This window comes from Melozone crissalis, unplaced genomic scaffold (assembly GCF_028551555.1).
Source record: "Melozone crissalis strain CALT ecotype California unplaced genomic scaffold, PUWL_Pcris_2 ptg000016l_1, whole genome shotgun sequence".
NCBI lineage: Eukaryota > Metazoa > Chordata > Aves > Passeriformes > Passerellidae > Melozone > Melozone crissalis.
The window spans coordinates 47,937,543-47,961,375 of record NW_026535794.1 but is presented as its reverse complement, the minus strand read 5'-3'; the positions used below and the strand labels follow the sequence as shown (position 1 = coordinate 47,961,375).

General features: G+C 44.2%; 1 protein-coding gene across 1 annotated transcript in view; it reads right to left on the bottom strand.

The window, feature by feature from the left end:
• Positions 1 to 1,400: 1,400 nt before the first annotated feature.
• Positions 1,401 to 23,833, bottom strand: part of EEPD1 (endonuclease/exonuclease/phosphatase family domain containing 1) — a 62,580-nt gene continuing 40,147 nt past the window's right edge. Inside the window, exons 3-7 of the mRNA XM_054273896.1 lie at positions 14,297 to 14,407; positions 10,680 to 10,814; positions 9,297 to 9,429; positions 1,973 to 2,167; positions 1,401 to 1,878 (exon numbers count right to left, since the gene is read on the bottom strand). Of these exons, the coding sequence (XP_054129871.1) occupies positions 1,679 to 1,878; positions 1,973 to 2,167; positions 9,297 to 9,429; positions 10,680 to 10,814; positions 14,297 to 14,407 (774 nt within the window). The 3' untranslated portion in view covers positions 1,401 to 1,678. The remainder of the gene's footprint in view (positions 1,879 to 1,972; positions 2,168 to 9,296; positions 9,430 to 10,679; positions 10,815 to 14,296; positions 14,408 to 23,833) is intronic.

The window sequence follows — 23,833 nt, the reverse complement described above, 5'->3', positions numbered from 1 at the left end:
ATCTCCCTCAGTCTGAGAGTCACCCCCATGCTATGCCACCTTTTTCTGGGTTTAATTTTGCATACAGATAGAAAAGCTGTTCAACTGTGTGTGCTTGCATGGGAATTTATTTAGTTGTTGAGAAATTAGTTATTATTGAGTCGTTAGAAATTAGGTGATATCTCAGAAAGTTACAGTAATAAAAATACTGCAAGAATATTTTACTGTTTTGCTCTAAAACCCTCAGTTACAGCATCTCCTTTGGTGTGGCACTGCTTTCAAGAGTAGTGAGCCATGCCAGAGAGCTTTCCTTTCCTCTCAGCAGCAAAATGTGTGGTCATCTGCAGCCCAGAGCAGCAGGCACTGGGTTAGGGGGCAGCTCAGCGCCTTTCACACTCTAACTATTTCTTTTGCAGTTGCTGAAGTGCTGATCTGTTTCCCTTCTAGGTCACTGGCTATTGATTGCTGCATGAAAAATCTCATGTGGGTGGCAAATTCAACTTCCATTCCTGGCACTGCCAAGGCAGCGACTGAAGTGCCCCCACCCAGGACTTGCCCAGAACCCAAACCTCCTTGGAATCAGCCCCATCCCTGCCATATGGTCAATGACCACACGCTGGATTTGTGGTGGTTGTGGTCAGTGAACCAGGCTTATGCAGCAGTGAGGCTCAGGAAAGGGATGCATGACTGCCTGGTCTGCCAGAGGGACAAACTGAAACCCTTAAAAAAGCCAATGGACTTTTGGAGGTCATTGCATCATGTGAGCAGCCCCTGCAGGGATCACATAAATATGGGCTCATCTACAGACCTCCAGGATGCATGGCCTGCAGAACACCAACTCCTAGACAAAGACCTATGGCTACATCTCACTGATGCCAGCTGCAGGCACAGAGGGCTGTTCCTGTGGGATGCCCAACAGGGAGCAAGGCAAAGGGCACTGGAGAAGTGGACCTGGCTATGCAGAGGGACAAGGTGGTGCTTTCCCAGCTCCTGAAAACTATTGGGCAGGAAGAAAACCCAACACTGAATGTTGCACCAAACAAAAAGACAAAGTCAAGCTCCAGGAAGCTATTCTGAGGCAAAATGACACCGCCAGCAGTGTAAGGAAGGAGGAAAGAAAGGATGAGGGGGGTGCCTACATGGGCCTGCAGAGGAACAGTGTCTCTCCAGGCTGGGGCAAAGGCACCACTCAGGTCTCACTGCAGGTCACATAGGGACCAGCTCCAGCAGCTTTTGCAAGTGCTGAATGGCATTTGAGAGTCGTCAAGAATGTCCACTGTGTCTCTCTTTTTGGGGTCTCTCTTATTACCTCAACTTACAAGCAGGCAAAGGAAAATAACCATCACCTGCCCTTCCCCCTCCCAGCAAAACCCTGTTCAGCTGCATTTCAGCAAAGAGCTTTTCCAATATTAAAAGTACACTTTATTTTTCTGTACAATTCTTATCCAAATCTCCAGGTGTGGAAATGTCCACTGTGTCCCCGGAAAAAGCTGCAGATTGTTCTGCTGCCATGAGGCTCCGTCCAGAACTGTCCAGGAGGGGCTCAAAGCCAGGACCACCAAAATCAAGTGCTGATGCTTTCTAGGTGCAGGGAGGAGAGCAGGAAGGAGAGGGAGGGGAAGGCAGTCCTGCTCTGCCGTGGGGTCACGAGTGACCAGAGCCTTCCCTGGGTGGCAGGAGAGGCACCCTCGAGTTCACGTCATCGTTCGTGCTTTGTGTGGGAGTCGCTGCGTTCCACCGTCACCCCGTTCCCATTCCGCGTCACCTCCTTCCTGTTCCAGTCCTTCTCCAGGTAAAACTCAGCCAGCACGGGGCAGTGCTCCGAGGCCACCCCACCCCAGGACCAGTTATCGGGGATCCATGGGTTTGTGAGCCCTTCTCGCACAACAGCCCAGTGGCCTGCAGCAAAGAGAGGCACAGGGAAATGTTAGGTGACACTGCCCAGAGCGAGCCTGACACAAATAAAGGTTACATGACTTCAAACAAGCTCTACCTGTGAAAACCTTTTTCAAGCTCCGGCTGATCCAGATGTTATCCAGCGACTTGGACCCTTGTGGGTTCTTTGTGCTGATGTTGGTGAAGGTGCTGGAAGGGACCAGGTGGTGAAACTTCTCCTTCCTCAGGATGTCATGGTCGCTGCTGTCTGGGGCCTGGTTAAAATCTCCAAGGATTATTACATCTTTTTCTCCTGGAAAACAAGAAAAATAGAAAAGAATGGGAGGAATGGACATCCATCACTCAAGTAAAAGAGGATTAATGGAAAGAGGAAAAGTACAAATACTGAATAAACAAAGTGATTGTATTCTGAACTCCTGAAAGAAATGCTTTTAAAAGCCCTTTTCACTGACTGTTCACTCATGGCCATTCTCTTCATGACAATAAAACCAGCCATATACATTTGATGCTTATTTTTAAATACAATCTCATTTATTATAGAGACATAGAATCATAGGAAATGCTGAGTTGGAAGGGCCTCATAAGGGTCACTGAGTCCAATTCCTGGTCTGGCACAGGACACCTCAAGTCACACCATGTGCCTGAGAGCACTGTCCAAACACTTCTTGAACTCAGGCAGGCTTTGTGCTGTGATCACTTCTCTGGGGAGCCTGTCCCCAACCACTCTCTGGGTGAGGAACTTCTTCCTAATACCCCACATAAACCTCTGAACTCAGCTTCAGGCCATTCCCTCAGGTCCTGTCCCTGGGCACAAAAGTGAAGAGATCAGTACCTGCCCCTCCTCTTGCCCTCTTGAGGATGTTCAAGATCACAATGAGATCTCCCCTCAGTCTCCTCTCCTTCAGGCTGAACAGACAAGTGACCTCAGCTGCTCTTCATACCACTTCCCCTCAAGGCCCTTCACCATCCTCATGGTGTTCCTCTGGACACTCTCTAACAGCTTAAATCTTTGCTATGTTGTGACACCCCAAACTGCCCCCAGAACCCAAAGTGAGGCCACCACAGTGCAGAGCAGAATGGGACAATCCCTTGCTCAGCTGGTGATGCTGTCCCTGATGCCCCCCAGGACATGGTGGCCCTCCTGGCTGCCAGGGCACTGCTGACTCATGTTCAACTTGTCATCCACCAGGAGCCCCAGGTCTTTTTCCCACAGAGCTGCTCTTCAGCCTCTCATTCCCCAGTCTGTGCACACAACCAGGGTTGCCCCATCCCAGGTGCAGAATCTGGAACTTTCCCTTGCTAATCTTCATATGGTTGGTGATTTTCCATCTCTCTAGTTTGTTGAGGTCTCTCTGCAGGACCTGTCTGCCCTCAAGGGAGCTGACAGCTCCTCACATTGTAGTGTTGTTTTCAAACTTAGTACTCCTTCAAGTCCCATGTCCATTACTGAAGATGCTGAAGAGAACTGGGCCAAGGATGGCGCCCTGTGGAACCCCACTAGTGACTGGATGCCAGCCTGATGTCACCCCATTCACTGTAAATTTTTGGGCCTGATCTGTGACCTGGTTGCTCACCCATCATGTAACGTGGTTATCCACATGTGTACTGAACATTTTGTCCAGAGGGGTACTGTGAGAGACAAGCATTACTGAAGCCCAAAGATTAGTGTCTTTTCCTTGCTACTCCCTGTTATTGACAAACTCAAAGACAAGCAGTTTTAGTCTCAGAAATTTTTAGAAATCTGTTCCCTTTTTTTTGTTTTGTTTTTCTGCAAGAAATATCTTCTGGCTTTAACTTATGCAGACATTGTTTTAAAATATATTTTCTTTAAGATTCAAGAACACTTTTGTGAGGAACCCAGGAAGACGCAGCCTTATGCTGGTATACACCACATTGCCAAAAGTGCAGTGCTCATTCTAACCTCTGCATTAAAAAATCCCAAGGAATAGGACCAAGGAGCAGTCTGCAAACCTGATGGCAGAAGATGAGGTGAGAAACCACACAGCCACTCCCTGCCTAGACCAACTTTATTTTGCCTGGCTGACTGAAGGGATACTGCTCAACTTGAAACAGAAAATTACTTCAGTTATGTTTTGTTTCCAACCTTAATAAAGGAGAATAGAAACTCCAGACCCCAATCTCCTAGCCTCACAGATGTGGATGCAAACATCTCACCTGTGCCCTTGGGTAAGAGGACAAAGCACACACCTCTCAAACCACTGCCAGAAATGTCTGACAAGACAACTGAAGAAGAATGCTGAGAGCTGACCAGAGATGCTACCAAGGCACTACTTGGCACTCAAGAAGGATGGTGAAATGAGGCACAAATGCACAAAAAAAAATTATCCCAAAGTTGACTTCAGAGAAGAGATCTATGAATAGCCTATAGGCTTTTTCTTTCTTGGGATTGAAGTGTGAGAGGGGATGGGATGGACAGACTTTCTCTACCACACTCAGTGCTCTGGATAAACCTCCTCATTTTTTGCTGTTGCTGTAGAAGTCGCTTTCCAGGAGAGGGAGCACAAGCTCAACAAAATCTATCCCACTCCTGTCTTGCAGTGCAGAAAAGATGAACTGGGAAAAGGCAAGAGAGCAAGAGAGATTGAAGGGATATTACTTACAAATACTTCAAAACATGGTGCTTGCTAAGATGAAGAGGGGCAATGAATAGTTAGTGAAAATATTTGTGATTTCTCTGCCCTAAGTCCCAAATTATATTGTAAATAAATGAAGTTTAAATACTATTCTATAAAGCATTCATTACAGCAGTCTTCCCACCTTTGAAGGAAAAAAAAACCCAGCTGAATCTGAACCTGAGTTTTTTAAAGCTCCATCAGAACCCAAAAGAAAAATCAGTCTTTTTCTAATGGGATGATCATGCCTACTGTGAGCTGGTAGTTGTGCATACATCTCATGACAAAGATCTCTTGCAAGATTTCTTGTTTGGCAGGACCAGGAATCCTGAAGTGTAACTTTGGTCCTTCAGTGCTAACACTTGCTTAATGGCCCAGGCAGCACTTGGCTCCTTCCATTTCCACACTATGTTGGAAAAGGCCATTACAGAAACCTCTGGAGCACATCCTTGGTATTTAAAAATGATAGACAGGCTGGGACCTTAACAGCAGTACCTTGATTATGCACAAAATCTAATCTATTCTATCCTAAACTACTCATGCTTTTTTTAGCAAATCTTCAAGACTACCTCCCTTACATGAAATATCTATGGAAAAACCCCACTGTACTTACAAGTGAAAATTTTAACTGACTGAAAATTTTAACCTTTCCCTTCTGGAGAGGTTAGAAATAGCAGAGGATAAATGATCCAGCACTTGGATGCATGCTTGGAAGGAGGTAAAAAGTCAGCTTGCAGCTGACTGCCCAGGGAGAGAATCACTATATTCTTCACCCGTTTAGAATTTGCATGCAGAATAACTAAGCATAAAATCATAACAAAGTGTAAAGTTGACAGACAGAACAGGCTGGAGCTTGTTAAAGAAGCTGAAACCCCATTTGCCATTGGTGAGAGAAGGGAGTACTTTTTGTTCCCCTCTGAGAGGAGCTTCTGGGGCTCCTCAGACTGTAGAGGAGTGGGGAACACATCAGGCAGCCCTGTGCTAAAAGCAAAGAAGAGCAAGCAACCAGTTTTCTAGACAACCACCAACTTCATTTCCCCTTTGTCCTGGCTCACTCTCAGCCCTGCTCCTACCTCTGCCAGCTCCTGCAACAACAACATCATGCATGCCAGCACTGCAGTTTCGTGTCTGTCTGTCTCCCAAGACCTTGACAGACATCCAGCCATGACAGGGAAGGAAGTGAACCCTCCTGGATGCGCCCAAGTGTGTGACTCTGTCTCACTGGACACTCCTGGGTCTCTCAGGAGAGGCAGGGAGCAGAGCTGCCCACAGCAGCTGCAGCTCTCAGGGGTCTCATGGACGAGCCCCAATGGCTCTCAGCCAAACTTAGCAAAAGTTCTGGAAGAAATCATGCCCTTTCTCATAATGAGGGATGATAACTGATCAAAAACTGCAAGCATGATGCCCACAGTTATTACAATCAGATGGAGAGAAAAACAGAAAGTAAGACAATAGTATTGGTGCTGTGCTGTGATTCTCCTCTTTTGGAAGAAATGAGTTTAAGACTGGCAAGGCTTGATTCTGCTCCTCAGGAGCCAGAGGCTCCTCGGCTAATGCAATCTGGTCCTTCTCCTCCTCCAACAGACAGAGCAGCAGGAGCTCTCTTAGCAACCAATCTTCTGCTGCAAAGGTCCCTGACACAGACTGCACTGTCCACACGGACCCAGAGCCTCCATCTGTTGGGACATGGTGTCATACAGCCCACAGCAGCCAGGCACGTGTCCTGTTTGTGACCTCTCAGCAGCGCTCACACACATTCACACCCTCTGGGCCCAAATGTGCCTTGTGCCTTGTCAATGGAGAACTCCTCAGGTGAAAAAACAAGTCTGGTCTGTTTGCAAAGGCATCTTCAAATTCACTAAAGCACCGGCAAATTTTGGCAGTGCCTGCGGGTGGCTCTTGGCCAGCAGAGCAAAGCAGAAGCTTAACTCAGCCCTCTGCTGCAGTGGCTGAGCTCTGGAGTGCCAAGGCAATCAGCTGAGGGACTGACAGTGCCTGCAGAAGGTCTGCAGTGCTGAAATCTGCCTCTCTGCAGGAGCTGGGAAACCCTCCTTTGCTTCATGGCAGGGCAAGGGGACCTCTGTAGGAGATACTTCCTGCCATGCCCTTACCATGCTCTGGATGATTTCCCTCATGAATTAAACAGACTCTTAAATGCTCAAATCCTTCCTGGACAGAGTGACACACATATGATGAGAAGGATGTGATGTTACATTGGCTGCTAAGAAGTCTTCTCAGAAGTCTTGTAAGTCCAGTCCCTGATGCATGGGTAACCCATGGAACATGGCCAAGCCAAGTGGGAGAAGATATCACAGAACCACAGCATGGTTTGTGTTGGAAGGGCCCTTTAAAGATCATCTAGTTTGAGCCCCCTGCCATGGGTCCCCCCACAGGACCAGATCATTCAAAGCCCCATCCAGCTTGGCCTTGAATACAGCAAAGGAGGAGCATCCACAGCTGCTTTGGGCAACTTGTGCTTCACCACCCTCATAATCAAGAATTTCTTCCTAATATCCTGATATCTGATCTAAAACTACCCTCCTGCAGTTCAAGGCCATTCTCCCTTGTTCCATTACTACATGTCCTTGTAAAAAGTCCCCCTTCAGCTCTCTCATAGGCTCCTTTTAGGTACTGGAAGACTGCTGTAAGATATTCCCTAAGTCTTCTCTTCTTCAGACTGAACAGCCCCAGATACCTAAGCCTTTCTTCACAGGAGAGGTGTTCTGGCCCTCTGATCATCTTCACAGCCCTTCTGTGGACTTGCTCCAACAGGTCCATGTCCTTCCTAGGCTGGGGATCCCAGAGCTGGATGCAGCTCTCCAGGTGGGGTCACATGAGAGACAGAATCCCCTCTCTCACCCTGCTGGCCACGCTGCTTTTGATGCAGCCAGGGATGAGGCTGACTTTCTGGGCTGCAAGTGCACATGGTTGGGTCATGTCCAGCCACTCATCCACCAGCACTTGCAAGCTCTTCTCCTCAGGACTCTCTCAATGCACCCAGCACCCTGGTCCCTGGGTCCAGCCACCACCAGGACATCCAGAATAATATCTGTGTGTGCCCATGGGCACCACACTGGAGCCAAACTGGGGGAGCTCTTGGGAGAAGACAGAAGAGCTGCTGCAAAGAGTTAGCTGTGAGCAGCTAACAGCCACTGCATCTCTCCAGTACTGATGAAAGGAAGAAAAGAGAGGGAAAAAGGATCCAGGACCCACCAATCTAATGGGAGAAATATGGAGATACTACACCCTGCATCAAGGGAGGCTGTGGATAGTAAACAATGTTCCTCAAATGCTCACCTGCCTCTTAGTAAGAATAAAAGGTAATAGAACAGGCATCTGTTAGCAAAATGGGAACAGAAACTCAAATGTACTGCAGTACCCACACACAAACCAGTTCTTACTGCCCATATTTTGTGGACTAATTTGGAAGAAACTGGAGGATGGTGGCCATTTTTAGCATGAAATTCATTTTGGCAGGATAATTCTGTACTTCAAAGTCACATGTGTGCACTACCATTTCCTTAGGAGACCACACCTGCATCCCACAAGTTTGGAGGAATCTGAATTTCTTCTTTGGTGAAAGACTACGCCAAGAACAAGCATGCTCCAGTAATGTGCTGGCCATATGAAAATATTAAAACATGAAATAAAGAGAACACCAACAGTCTAAATTTAGATGCAGTGGAAGTGCTGCTCAGTTGACTTCAGAAGAGCTACACATTTATCCCATGTTTCAGTTCAGCCTTTGGGGATTAAACAAATGATCCTTTTGTTTACCTTCATCCTTTCCAATTTTAAAGTGCGTGGACAAACACTTAAATCAGTAGCACTCAAAATAGCTCTGACTTGCTTCTGCAGCTCAAAAGGAACTACAATAGAGCACGCAGAGAAACTGCAAATACCTCTTGAGTTATACAAGAGGGACATTAACACTTCCGAGTTACCAAACTTGCTGAGCTGGGCCAAGTTGAAAACCATCACACGAATAACCTTGTAACCCTTTCACATCTTTCTTGAGCAGTAAACAAAGGGCTGGACTTTTTCTGTTCCAATAACAAGATCAGCAACGTTTAGAATCTAAACTGCTTTGTTCTGCTTCGCAGGAAGTTAAACATAATTTGCAAGCTTCAAAAAAGCAAACTCACAGAAATGAAGTAAAGAAATCCAGCTGCCTATTTCAGTGCTCAAGCTCAGGTCTAAATTCTGGTGCCATTTCATCCTGGTGTAAAGCCAGAGCCACTTATTTCAAATCAATAAAATTATTCTACATAATACATCCAGGTACCAAAGCAGGATTTGGTCTCTTTTTCCATTAGCAGCCATCTGCGAATTTACATTGGGTTTTCCAAAGAGCTTCCAATTATTCAAAAATTAAATATATAGAACTATTTCTCTTGGAAGAAAAAAAAAATTAAGCTCTTATATCAGGTAGGTGTCATTTCCACAAAGCACTTAAAATAAGATCTCAACTCTAGTGACTTTTCTTTCCTTTGAAAGAACTTGCTGTTACAGTAGCACAAAACCAGAAGGAACTTGATTTGAAAAAATGGTGTAAAAGCCAGTAGGATCTCCTGTGCTGTTTGTGTTAATTAGGAAAGACTGTAAGACAATGAGCAAGGAAAAAGCACGTTTGTCACGCTATGCATCACACAAATATGGGTAGAGACAATTGTGAGGCTGATAAGGGTATTTCTGAAATGCTCACCGAGGCAAAGTTCAGTCTTTTAAAAATTCCTTTGAATTAGGTAGTGTGCATGTGACAGCTGGCAGGAAAAACCCGTGCCTTACCTTTCAGAGTCTCCTGCAAACTCTGCGCACAGGCTGCCAGTTTGTGGCTGTCGTGGTTCTTGCCACTGTTCTCTCCCGCGCAGGGCGGCAGGGCCAGGTGCAGGTTAACCACGGTCAGGTCATTCATTCCAACCTGGGGACAAGGAGGAGAAATCAGTGCCTGCACGTGGGGAATGGAAGGTCACAACACAAAACCACGTGCCTGCCCCCAGCAGCTTCAGAGGTAAATCTGGAGCAGTAGGACTCACACTGCCGTGTATGTGGTGTGTCTGGTGTGTCTCAGTGTGGGGAGGAAGAGGAGGGAGGCATTTGCGTTTTGCAGCTTTGTTTGCAGTAACCTCATACTCTCTCAATTCTGGGGAAACTGGTTTGCATTAGCAAACAGCTTCCTTTCACCACGGTGGTGAAAAAGTCAGCAGGAAGAAGTCAGCTGCTTATGAAAATCAGTTTATGCCAAACCAGTTGTTAACAAGCTACAAATAATGTCATGGTCATTACAGGGGCTAATTACTGCTGTCTTGTGATTAGCCCTGCCTTGTCACAGAGACTAACCAGAAACTTAATGTACCTTGAAAGGAGCTGTTGGCTCCCTGCAATCTCCTGTTCACCTTCTGGGAATCACTTCAACCTATTTGTATGATTAATTATTACTAATACTTTATTTATTAATAATTATTCAATTAATGCTTCTCTCAAAGCATTACCAGAGATGTCACGTTCCCTAAACTGGACCCTTTCATCACAGCCTGTGTGGAGATGGGCTCTCTCTGCTCATATATTCGCTCCACCATATGCCCAAGAACTGGTTCCAGAAGTGATTATGTTCTTTTGGATAGGTTTGACCCTAGTGAAAAAACTTTAAAATGGAAACTCTGAAGTGTGACAGCAACAGAACATAGGCCAACCCAAGTCTCACTGAAGCACTGCACCTTATACACAAACATACTCATATATATATATACCTCTATATATGTATATACATACACACACACATATATATATATGTGTGTGTGTGTGTGTGTATATATAGATATATAAAATTAATCTCCATTCTCCCTGCACTCATCCCTCTTTGTGGCACTGATGAATCCCAGCCCTGTGGCCTGGCTGCTATTGAGGATCCACTGATCCTCAGGTTCTCAAATACTCCCTTGCAGCAGGCTTTGCTCCCACGGGAGCAAGGGAAAGGACTGATTGTGGTGAACTACCACATGTATTAAGGTGCATTAAGCACCTATCCATAACCAAGCCATGGGACAGTGATGATAAAGGCCAGAGGCTTATGCAAATTTTTATTAGTGAGAAGGCTATGTCTCTTTTCACCATAGCCAAATTCTTTATAGTAAAAGTTCTGCAAGGTTGGACTGGCACTGTGGCAGTTACCTTGAAATGTGCAAGATAAGGGTGAGGATATGAGTGCCTCCCGTTGCCATTAGTCTGTGCAGTCTCCTGAGACGAGGCATCTTTCAGCTCAATGCCAGCTGTTGTATCCCAGAGGAAGCCAGAATATTCAACTCCCTGGAATTAAAAAGGAAAAAGAGAAATGACGGTCACAAGATGGTAAAAACAAAACATTCTGCCCAAAGGCAGCCCCATATCTATCTATCTATCTATCTATCTATCTATTTATCTATCTATCTAGGCTTGGTGCCTGCTGAGAGCAGGAAGCCCAATTGGCTATGCCCAAGCATAAAGGAGAAACAGTTTCCTGGGCTTTTAGTGGAAGATACAGAGGACAAATAGGCTTCTTCAGTTCACCCCTACTGAAACTCCCACCAGATGTGGGAGGAATGCTTCCTGGGAAGCTTCACTGACTTCACTGAAGAGTGAATGTGCCAAGCTGAAACACTCATCACTCTGCTACTCACAGCCCCTCACACCTGCACACTGGCTATTGGACACACAGCTAATTCCAGCACTGCCCCATTAAAGCCAGGGATTTATCAGTCTGTTTTATCTTCCAGAGGCAGAGCATGGTCAGGACCACTGCAGGGCTGAAGGATGCTGCCCCTTATGTGGGTGTTTGGCTGACACATCCCCATTTCCTCCTACTCCAGGCAAGGCATTGGATACCTCTGAGTGTGGTCAGTAATGAGGCAGTTTGTTACCCACATGATTAACTGTCTAACCATGAGTTTGGTGTCCTGAGGTCACTGGGTGACTGCTAGGGCTTGCAGCAGACGATGCTGTGCACAGTTGTTCCTTGTCCCCAGGCTCCACACCATCTCACTGCCTTTTTTCAGCTGCAAGCTATAAATATCCTCGCACCTTCAGCCTCTTAGCATGAAATCTGGTCTAGACCTCTCAGCCCTATCAATTTCTCTGTCTTTTCCAGCTTGTATGTTTCATGCTCAGCTCTCTGCTCCTTTCAGCTCTGCTTCTATCATCTTGAATGGGATTTTTTTGGATCACTTTATGACGTGGAATTGGCATTTTCAGAAAGCTGTCTATGCTGGTGACACCACCAGCAGTATCTAATTCAAACACTGTCAGCCTCTTCTCCCATCACCCAGACACCATTTCCCTTGGCATCATTCAAACCCACTTCCCTTAGCAAATCACAATTAAATCTATTGTAAGGAAGAGTTTTCTCCATTTCAGCTGCAATAAAAAAGTGTTAACTGCTCCGCTGACTTCCCAAGAGCCTTGAAGGGATTCAGGCTGGTTCAAATTCTTTGGCAGCTCCTTCAATAAGTCACCTTTAAAATACTGACAAAATTATTCCACCAGTAAGAAGCCTAAGGTCTAAAAACTGATACAGGAAAAGATGTGAAATAATAAAACTGCTGTCAACAGCTGTTGGCTATTTCCAGGCTCCAGACTTTGTATCTACATGGCAGTCACAAGTAACTGCCTGGTTGAAATGCCCAGACTGTATGGAAGGACAAGCCAGAAGCACCATTAACCATTTTGTGTTATTTAGCCCTACACAGCATCCCAAAATCACCTTGTGCCAAAGATGCTGTGTCCTTGGGGTTACACTGTGTTACGTCACTGCATTTGTGTACAGTGCTCAAACCTGATGGACTAACTAGCCCCAGAAAAAGAAGAGACTTTTTGGCTTACTGAAGGGTTCTACAGCTCAGCCAGATTCCTGTTAAAGCAGCTAAAAGGAAGAGTCAATAGATAAAATTTCTATTCTTAGTTTGGCTGCACATTTCTCCCATAACTTGGGAAACTGTTCATCCTTATATTCCTGTCCGTAAAACAACGTGGGTGATAATTTTTATTTAGTCACCCTGTAGTCAAAGCTGCCATTGTTATCTTTGGAAGTACAGCTCAAGAAAGAACTGACTAAAGACTCTGAATTTAACATAGAAATTCTGAGATATTTATTAATAATTCTTAGTAAAAAAAAGAAAAAGTGGAGGGAACAACTTTGGCAACTTTGCACAGCTATTTATATTCAGTGTTTTTATCATCTGGCCTAACAAGAGATCCCAAAGGAAAACTCCAGCCACAAATAAAAATGTCCTGAAGGGCATTTACATTCTGCACTGCAATTAAGTGTGGATTGTATTATACTTTAGACACATTCAGACATTCTGCATCTTTCCAGACCCTTCTTGACTCTGTGTGTCTGTCTAGCTAGAGTACAATCCTTGTGCAGCCCAGGTGGTGGGGTTTGGTTTGTTTGGGTTTATTTCCCCTCATTCTTGTGTTTTTCTCAGAAGGGCAATAAAAGGAGGTGCACCTGTGAAAACATGAGTCCAAAAGCAGTGAACGGTGATGCAACCTGATTTGGGAAAGCCAAAATAAAGAAATGTGGATTCTAAGCAGCATGGCTATAAGACACAGCTGAAGCCACTTATTTAGTAATAACAGTGCTCAGAATGGATCATTCTGGATCAATAGATTGCTGAGGACTGCCCTGTGTGCTAACAGGCACTACTTGTTATGTGACAGGTCTCAGATCCTGCTTCTACCCACGACAACATCTACACTGCAACAACCGCACTGAACAACCCTGTTCAGCAAGAACAGTCTCCAGCTCAAGCAGGGCACTACTCTGGAAACTCATTAGCACCCTTAAAGGTGAAAAAGAGAGATTTCCCTTGGGAGAAACTGCTTTTGGGCACTGTCAGTGATGTCCAGCCAAGAGCAGCTACATTTTGAATATTGTCAAGAGTAGGCAGGTGCAGCTGTCACCACCTTATAAATCAGTACCTCCCTGCAGTACACATTTAACCATATATATATATATATATATACATTTAAACACCTTATATACATTTCTACATTTCTATAATTTAAATACATTTATATATTTAATACATTTAAATATATAAATTTATATACATAAATACATTTATATACACACATTTAAATACATATATGAACACACACACACACACATATATATATATATATATATATATATATATATATATATATATATATTCCCAGAGCAGAAGATGCTGCAGGGAAAAGCACAGTGCAGCACAGTGCAGATTTCAAATGGAGCCCACAGTATTTTTAACACCTGTGCTGAGGACTCCGGGGAACACAAAAGCTAAACTCTTCTAGGTGAGGATGGCAGGCTGCAGGGCTCCTCTGAGGGCTCTTCACTTGCAAACTAGGAAAATGGTAGGAAAATGGGAAGCCCTTCCAAATGCCAGCCAGTGCAGCACCAGGGAGCAAGTTCAGGTGACCTGCACAAAAAATGTCGGAAGTACTACAGTCTGCCAGGGGAAAAACTCAGAACTTTTATCTTGTCCAAAAGCATGGCTTTTCATCTATATATATGTTCTGCTTTTGTCCACCTCCCCCAAAAACACGCACACCAAATACACACTCACATCTTCCTCCTTACAAGTGTGCTACAGTTCTTCCAAAACATAAGTTGTAGAGTCAAATTAAAAGCTATAGGAACAGCCAGCTTAAAAAACAAGAAATACAAACCTTGCCAAAAAGTATCGCCTTGAACATTCAAAATATGTCCTTGGTTAGAGGGAGGGGAAAAAAACAAAGACAAAGTTCAGACTTAGGGATTAATGTACCTTGTGTAGCTGGCCTGAGGGTTTTTCGGAAACAACACCCTTCCAACATCCTCTAGGGCCCTTCCACTTGCGGATGTTTGGCAGCGTCGGCTGGTTCAGCTCCATACAAAACTAGAGAGAGAGGAAAGGGGAAAAAATAACATCAGCTTGGAGAGGTTTTTAAAAAAATTGCAAAATAAAGTGTGTAGTAAAGCATGGTAAGAGGCACAGAGGAGCACAGGCTGTGCTGTCTGCCTTCCCTGAAGGCTTGCAAAGGAGGTGGTCTGAGCCACATCCCAGGCTGACTCACCCCCAAACTGGAGATAAATAGAAACTAAAATAACTCCGTGCAAATCCTGCAAGGAGAACATTTATACCTCAGACCGCTTTCTTTTCCTCCAGAGCTACTTGTCTGACAGGAAAGGGGTTTCCTCTGTGCTGCCTCCGAAGATGCTGGCTGCACCATATCCCACCCCGGCCTGGGGCTTCTCAAACAGCTGCAGAATCCTCCTGGGGGCAGGAGGCCCCCATAGCGTGGCTGGCCCCACTCCAACAGCACAGCCACCAGCACGACATGAGAGGAAGGGTGTAGGCCAAGCTCAGTAGCTGGAGCTTTGGGGTTAAGGCTCCTCTGACTACGCCAGGGACACGTGCTCCATTTCCTCCGTGCATGAAGGAAGCAGCTGCACACTTGCACGCAGCTCTAGCACATCCTTCTCATGCTTCCCAGAGCTGCTCATCTCCCTGGGCACTGCTGAATAGCCACAGCACTCAGACACCATCACATGTCCAAGCTCAGGCTCAGAGCTAGAGGGGCTGCATCCTAATGCCCAGCAGATCAGAGATACCAGAACTGTGGACACTGTGGAGAGCCCCTGAGTCTGCCTGTGTAACATCTTGAGATTGAAATAAAAGTAACTAATTAACTAAACCAACTAACTAACTAAAAAAATAAATAAGAAAAACCACCCTGGAATTTCTGGGATCTGAAACCCCTTGGTGTAGACAATATGGAATACTTTTTGTTAGGAGTTTTTCAAAACCAGGCTCAACAGGTGCTAGAGTCCTTTGCAAGGCTGATGTTGGCTGCAGGCAGGCTCTGGCTGGAAGCTGGCAGGGATGGGCAGCAGTAGGACACTCTGGTTGTGGCAGAGGTTCTGGCTGTGGAGAAAGGGGCTGGGAAAAACTCATCCCTGTGAAAGAGCAACAGGGACTTCCACCATGCATCATTTTGTTCTGGTACTGGAGAAACTGGGTTGAAATGCAGAAGCTTTCACCATCAACAAGGATCCTCAGACAAAATCTTGGATCCAGAACACCCCTCCAGATCAAGCGGCAATTTAACAAAGGATTTGCAAGGCAAACAATAACCTCGTGTGCACAGTGACTCTTTGCAGTGGGATGTCTCATACAGTTTGAAGAGCTACAAAGCTGCATGGATATAAGTATTTCCTACATAGATATCAGTAAAATAATGGCATAGTTGTTTTCATGTTTATCTTATGATTCGGAAACTAAAATCAAATCCTGATCTTTCGCTGACTCCCTTGTCTGCAAGTTCAGCATCCTGCAGGCTGAAGCTGTAGGCATTGATTCTCAGACACACACAGCCCAGGCACCCATATCTGCCTCAGAAGACCAAGAGCTGTTCTGGTTGCACACCCAAAGCAAAAACCCTCGGCTCAGCTTTTAAAACAGTTTTCTGACGTGCAGAGGTTGGCTGGGGCTTTTTATTCACAATGCCACAGTAACATAACACATTGCTGCCCATTATGTACCTTCAGGCAGTGCTGGGGCTGGGCTGATTTATGGAACTCAGAGGTGGGTAGGGTGTTTGCACAGTCTGGGAACACAGCTCTGCTCTCACCTGATCACCAGGTGCTACCCAGCTAACACAATAAATCACAGCAGCAATAATTATTCACTCCTGATGCCATTCTGATGTCTTCAAACAGAGTGATTTGGTTAATGAGTTTTCTTACACTTAAATAATTTGAATCAGAAAAACAAAAATATTGTTGAAATGAGGAGTTTAAATGTAACCTGACAAAAGACTTATCTCTAGGTTGCAGCTGCCTAGAAGGTCCAGCTAGCACAAAGCATATGACAGGACTGAAAAAATCCTACAGAAACCATCATTTTATTAAAAAGAACATCTGCAGTCGGCTAGTTTGAATAGTTTGCTTCCTTCAAATTGATTTTTTTTAAGGCCTTGATTTGACTTTGTGGAAGCAAAAAGACAACAAATAAGATTACACAGTTTGTTCAGAAGAAAAAGCCCATTCTGGGTATGGCTCCAGCCACAGAGAACTTGGCCTACAGCAGCTGATTTCAATCTGTACTCATTTTCCAAGGCTTAAAGGCACACATATTTGAAGCTGTGACAGCATACTTGCTGAGGTCATGTTTTTTTGCTGAAGTGAGAATGGCATTTTTCAAATCATCTTGTTCTGCCCACAAAACCCAACGTCAACCAACATTACGCTTTCCCTCATGCAGCAAAAATATACAGACAAGCTCCTAGTCCACGTTGGGAATGAAAAAAAAAATGCCTTTCCTCTTTTGCAAAGCTAAGTTAGAGCTCCCCCTTTGAGAGGCAATTCTTCAAGTGGTAAAGAAAAATTAAAATCCCAGTTAATCAAAACAACTTTTCCCCCCCCCCCCCCCAAAATCCTCCTAAGGAAAAGAGCTCTAGCTTTATTTTTCCCTAGAGCCTTTCAAGCTGCAAGTTTCCTGAAATTCAATCAGCCTCTTCATTATAACCTACATATACCAAGTCAAAGCTCACATACACACACACACTGTGAGACCAACAGCACCCAGGCTTATTTACAAGATGCCCTGTGGTCTCCTCCAGCTGGGTGCTGGTTTTTGTGGCATAGGCAATGCTGCCTGGGAACAGGAACACGGCAGCACGAGGCTCCAAGGCATGCTCTGAACAAAGGGAAGCCTGTGCTTGTGAGTGATCAACCTCCTTGTGCCAGGTAACTACCTGCCCATTGGATTCAGTGATCTTTAAGGTCTTCTCCAACCAAAAATTAGCCTGCAGTTCTATAATTGCCCCTGTCTGGCACACAGGGCACCAATAAGAGCCCCTACCCCAGGAAATGGGACAAGCTCTGTTGCAATTGCTGATAAGCAACACGTCATTTTCCCAAGAAGGGAGGATCCAAAGATGCAATTGCTCTTTGTCCACCCTGATAAAGAGCTGGCACCAGTCCCTCCCTGCCTGTCCAGAAGCAGAGACAGGTACTTATGGCTGACTTAGGAAGAGAACAGAGGGCAACTGGAAGAAGCTGGAGAAATGCACATTTGAGGAGAAGTGTGACTGGAGAAGCAAAGGCAAGGGATCTTGGACTAATTCAGGAGCAGGGAAAATGACATATGCTGGGCTTGTGCATTCTGGAGACCATAAGGCAGTTACAGTCTTCCTAACACACCTACCTGCCTCTCCAGGGCACTCCAAGCACTGCAAGAACATCTAACTTGGCCATAAAGTTTGGTCTCTCCCAGTGCAGTAACTCTGCCCCCTAGTAGAGCTGCCAGCGAGCGCTCTGCAATTCTGCACACAAGCAGCTCCCACCATCCTCTTCTCCAGGATGTTCTGGTTACTTTGTGTTTTATTTTGGGGTGCTGTTTGTGCAGCAGGGTCATCCTTCCCAGCTGATGACACCACTCCATGCTGAACATCTTGGCCTGGCAAGTGTTACTCCTGCAATGCCAGGTCTGGGGACCCCCCTGAGCCAGCGACCTCCCTTGTGGTGAACATCTTCTGCTCAAAAAGAAGACGGGCTACTCCTAAACCCTGAGGAAACTAAATGTGACCCAGGAAAACAATGCCTTAGGGTTTAATAAATTACACATTTCTTATTAGCCAGGGATTGCTCTTTGGAGGATACCTTTGTTTCAGACCTGGAGCCACAGCAGAGACTATGAGAAGGGCACAGGGAGAAAGAGCAGTGAAGGGGAGATTGCAGGGTGAGCCTGTTGTTGTGGCATGGTACATCTAGGTGCAGTAATCATCACCTGAGCTTCAGAAAGGCACTCAAAACTTAAATATCCATTTTGGTTAGCCACCACAGAAGCTGTCAGGCCAAAAGGGCACTGCAGTTGAGGTAAACAACTACTTGCTTCATCAAAGAAAAAGTGATTTTGGTTCCCCTCAATTGAGAAGAGAGATGAGAACAGCAGAATAAATTTTCCCTTTCTACATGTCACATATGCACAGTTACTTTTCTTTTAATAAGCACTAGAGGGAGCAGCTTTAATGAGTACCAAAGATGAGCAAGAAACTTCTATCAATTCCTTATCATCTCAGCTATGTGCAGATATATTAACAAAGATTTGTCTTTCCATGGGGAAATACACTTGCAGTTTGAGGTAAGGGCTGTTTTGTGCTACAGAGCATCTCCCAGTATGAAGGACTTGGTGCACACAGGAAGGATAAACAGAAGAGATCTAAGATAGATAGACCTTGTAAATTGAGCAGTGGCACTTGAGGAGAAGGCCCACAACACTCTCCAATAAAAATCCCATCCCGAAACATGATCTAATTTATTTCTGATATAAAATACAACAAAATAGACAGTGGTTTCATGAGACCATCTGGCAATGTTAATTTTTAATCCATACTTGACTTCCCTGCTCTATTCCTATGTACTGTATAAATTAAAAAATAATTTATTATCCTTTCTTTATTCATCCAACTGGATGGTTTGCTTATTTCTAATTGAAAAAGCAGACTTGAACACCCATAATCCAAATCCAATATACCACAGGACACAGCTACAGTTGGCTCACCCTAAGGAAGCCTGACCCAGAAAGCCAGGAGCAGAAACATTACAGCCTGAAACCTGAAACCAACACCTTTGGTTTTCAAGCAAAACTTTCTGATTTGACTTCCAGAAGATGAGTGTTCTGTTAGATCACATTTGTGAGGAGGAAAAGCTGAGTTGGGGGCTGAAGAGACTTGTGGGTGCTGTATTTTATTGTACTGGCTATTGAGGTAGGGACAGGTCAGAGGCTTTGGGACTGTTGCCCTGGTGTAGGCACACCCTGGCGCAAGGCAAGCCAAGAGGAGATCAAAGACACAGCGGGGCCAGGACGCTCAGCACACTTGTGCAGCTGGGTAACACTGAATGCACTTCCCACAGGCTGGAGCAACTCAGGAAGGGCACACAGAGCAGCATCAGGTGTTTCAGTGACATCTGCATTCCCCTATAACCACGTGTAACAGCAGGAAGGAAGCCTTATTATGAATAAAGCCTGAAAGTGACAAGAATGTTGTCTCAGGCCTTCACTGCTTGTTTGCCTTTCTCTCAAGCATATCCCTTTCCTGTTTGCAACACAGTTGAAAAACACACACATGAGGAGGAGATGCATCCCCTGCCGTGCAGGATGCACTCACCAGCTCTATTCCACACAAGTGGCATGTAGGAAAACTGGGGTGACCCTATGTTAAGTTAATATATGTTCATTATTCACATGCCCATTCAAATAGTCCCTTTCAGGAAGACTTCATTAAAGACTGCATCATCTTTACTGCTTGTGTTGTTCATGTATTGATATTAGACAAAGGCAGATGAGGGTCTGATAGGCATAATTATAAGTGTTTTCAAAGGAGAACAACTCCCTCGTTCAGGGAATTAGTTTCAGCCTTAGCCATATGTATATATTTGTGATGGGAAAAGTTTTCTCTTTCTCAATATTGTACAAAATTCTACAATGATGTTAGAGCTGAGGAAATAATTCTTAAAATTTCAAAAGTTTGGGAGAAAAATTCTAGAACAAAGAAAAAAAAAAAGGAATCAATCCACTGAACAGGCAAAGGCCATAGATTCATGCCTGGAAAACTTATCTGCCCCTTTGGTCATGCCAGAGTGTCCTATTTGTACTGGGTCATTGAAACCTGGGGCAATACCTTCCCATGCTTTCTGTCCTGGTTTATTGTTCCTAGAACTAAATCAAAACATCTAGATTCATGACCAAATAAATTCTTGCTACCCTCCACATTCTTCACATTACCTAATTCACCCTTTAAAAAGCTCTATACACTCATTGCAAAAGGTGAAATCAAGGCAGAGTCCTTCAGCATAGCCAAATATTCAGCCCTTGTCTTTCTTCAGAAATAATGCAGGACCCATAGGCACAGTCATCACCTCTACACACCTTTGTGTGCTATGGACATACAAAGCTCATTTGGTGGGATAATGTGCAAATTTGGGTCCTAAAGCTTGGTCCATATGAAGGCACCTACAGCTTTTTCCTCAACTCAAGAAGGACTAATTTTTCTCCTGGAAAAATGTTGTTTCTGCTCCTTGAAGAGCACACCAGTAATTCAGACACCCACAGAGGAAGGATTTCTTTCCTCTGAAGATCAATTCTCACTCAGCTCTGGAATGACAGCTCCAGGCACTACGCTATAGACCACAGAGCAAACATTTACCATACCACAGCCTCACCCCTGTTAGCCTTGCGATGACCTGAATTCCCAGCTTTGCTGCAAAAACCACTTCTAAGCTTTATACTTTTAAAAAAGGAAACCTTCGGGACTGAGCTTCTCGAGGGGACAGGATGAGGAAGGATCATTTTTCAAGCCCACTATACATAGGCTAGAAGCTAAGTGGTGCAGTCCCTCTGCCTGCTTCAGAGGTGGGTAACTCAATGTCTCAGCAAAGCAAAGCATCAGAGGAGACCATCATTTAAGGCACCCTGGGGTTAGGCAGCAGGTAAATGCTGCTTGACAGGACTGGAAGGTTTTTCAAACCTTCCAGCATTGTTTCCCACATGAGGTATCTGAGCCCCTTCACAAGCTTGACTCTCTTTTGAAGCAGCCCCTGGATGTGGATCCAGCTGGACACGCACCCCTCTCCTGCTGCTGCTGTGTTACTCACCCATTGTGCTTCGGGAATGTGCCGGAAATAATTCTGCCGATAAGTTTTACATTATCTCAGTTATCAAAAGTGGGTGATGGTTTGTTTCCATACACAAACTTCTTGGAATCAGATCACTTTTTCTTTTCCCTAAGTCAGGCTTTACAGGATCCATTGGGGAGTGGTAGGAGCCTAAGTTTGCACTCCCAAGTTACTTGCTTTCCCTTTTGAGTACTTACTTGGGAAAAACTTTTGAGTTTTACTTGCTTTGGAAAAACTTATGAGAAACAGCGAGTTTTTACACTGCCCTCCCAGATGAATTATAGCTCACCACAGCCACCCAAATGCTTACTTTTCTGTACTATTTAAGAGGAAATTACTGTTGTAATCTTTGAATATATGATTTAAAAAACATATTGTTGCCCATAAACCCAGTTCTTTGCTCACCTTTAAACACTATGTTCCCAGAAGAACAATGCAGATCATTTACTGGCCTGTTCTCCTACCTTCATCCTAAACAAAGGTGATTATTTATATAAACAGTGTCTTTTTATAGATCTTCAAAAGGAAGACAAGGAAGAATCTTTGGCACAGAGCAGCAAAACAACAACTGAAAGAGGCAATACAGTAACTCCACTAACACATTTTTAGTGCTGAGGACACCAGTGAAGAACTATGGGATGTACAGCTGCCTATTGTCAAAACTGAATACTCATTATCTTTCATCCAATTTGCCATTTAATGGGAAGGTGTCTTCAGAGATGCTTGGTGGAAATCTATGCTGTCCTTTCCCTTTGGAAAGGGACGGCCACATCTACCAGGCCTTTATGTAGAACATTTGTGGGTTCTTAATTTTTCATGTTTCCATTCACAAGCTGAGGTTTTTCTTATACTTTGCAGGATGGACTCATTTGGCAGAAGATATTTCCTGACTGCTTCTTTTCATACTCCTAAAGACTTTTTTTATTTTAAACATAATTCATAAATTAAGGCTCTAGAGGTCATCAAGGATGGTCACAAACTTCTTCTTGTAGTCTTTTCAATACAGTGTTAAGTAGGCACTATTATCATTTGCAGCTATAATGGCATGCCAAGGGGATTGACATTATATAAAAAGGAATAAAAAGAAGCCCTGGTGACTGTGAAAATATCTTTTTTATCACAATGGTTTTACCAAAGTTGAGTGAGTTCAAGTAGTTGCACTGTGTTGTCATCACATAGCACCCAACTCAACTGAGTAGCTATGCTAAAATCACAGAACCACAAAAATCATGAGCATCCATGCAGCAGTTGTCTGGAGACCTAAACTATGTGCTCATTTGGACTGGATATCAGGTACTGGGCAACCAAGAGTCAATGGCTTCTGGAACATCTTTTTATGGTTTTGGTTTGTTTTTTGTTTGTGTGGGTTTTAGATGTTTGCTGTTTGTGGGGTTTTTGTGGGGTTTTGTTGGGGTTTTAAGTTTATTTGGGAGGGTTTTTTTTTGTTTTTCCTTAGGGCCTGAGGGTTTGGTTTTTTATACTTAATCCTGGATCAATTATTTTCCCATGAAACCCAGGAATCAATTTCTGCGGTGTGGTGTAAAATGACACCACTGTGAATAAAACCTTACTCACCCAGGAACTACCAGGAGGTGACAATGAGTTTATCAGAACCTAGCCCTTAATACAGAAAGCAAATAGAGAACCATCCTATGAAACATAAGATACAAAAGTGATAAGGAACAGTAGATTATTCACTGACTAAAAGCACCCCAAACAAAATGAGCTCTATCGATTTGCTGTCATCTGAATCTCCTCATCTGCATGCCACCTTCAGCCAGAGGAGAAGAGGAAGAGGGGGAAATGCTCTAATGTGAAAGAAGAACAAATAAAACTGAAAGGGAGCAGGCAAATCCCAATATTTGAATGTTATTAATCAAAGAAAGCTGCTTAAGCATGTAAGCTTAGGTCTCCCTCCATCTCATGATAATATCTAGAGGTAATAGCAAGTGAGTTGGGTGTTTTGTGGCTTCATTTCTTTCCTACTGTTGGTATTACTGTTTTCCCCAACTGATTTACATCTCTGCTTAGAGCAAGCATTCTTTCCCATGGTAAGGACACAAAAACAAGGAAGAAAGAAACATCTAATATGACTCACAACCACTGCCAGCCTCAAATATTTATTCTTCCTTCAGGCATTGATTACACCACCCTACAGAACACTGGGCCATCTTCTGTAAAGTTATTTTAATCTACCTCACCTCCTAATTCCTTTTTTTTTAATGCTTATTATCTGGAGGACCTCTTCCAGGCTGCTAGCACTAAGCCATGTTATTTTACCTTTAAAAAATTAAAAAAAAAAAAATCTCATACTCCTTTCTTTTTTTGTTTTTACAGCTCTAGCTCTTAATTCAGAGGGCCCAATTTGACATTGATTCCTTTCTGAAACAGCTCATTCTTTATTTATAAGTTTCCATGAGTAACAATACATGCTTTTCTCTCTGTCCTTATTAGCATGCCCTCCACAGAGTCTACAGGACTGTCCTTCAACCCTGACCAAAGTTCTGCTCCAACAGATGCCATGGATTCTGGCTTCCCATAGAGAGCATATGTATTACTATAAAAAGTTATTTGGAATGACATTAAAACACCCTTGCTGCCATGTCAATATATTAAAAAAACCACTCTTGCTCAAATTGATGAC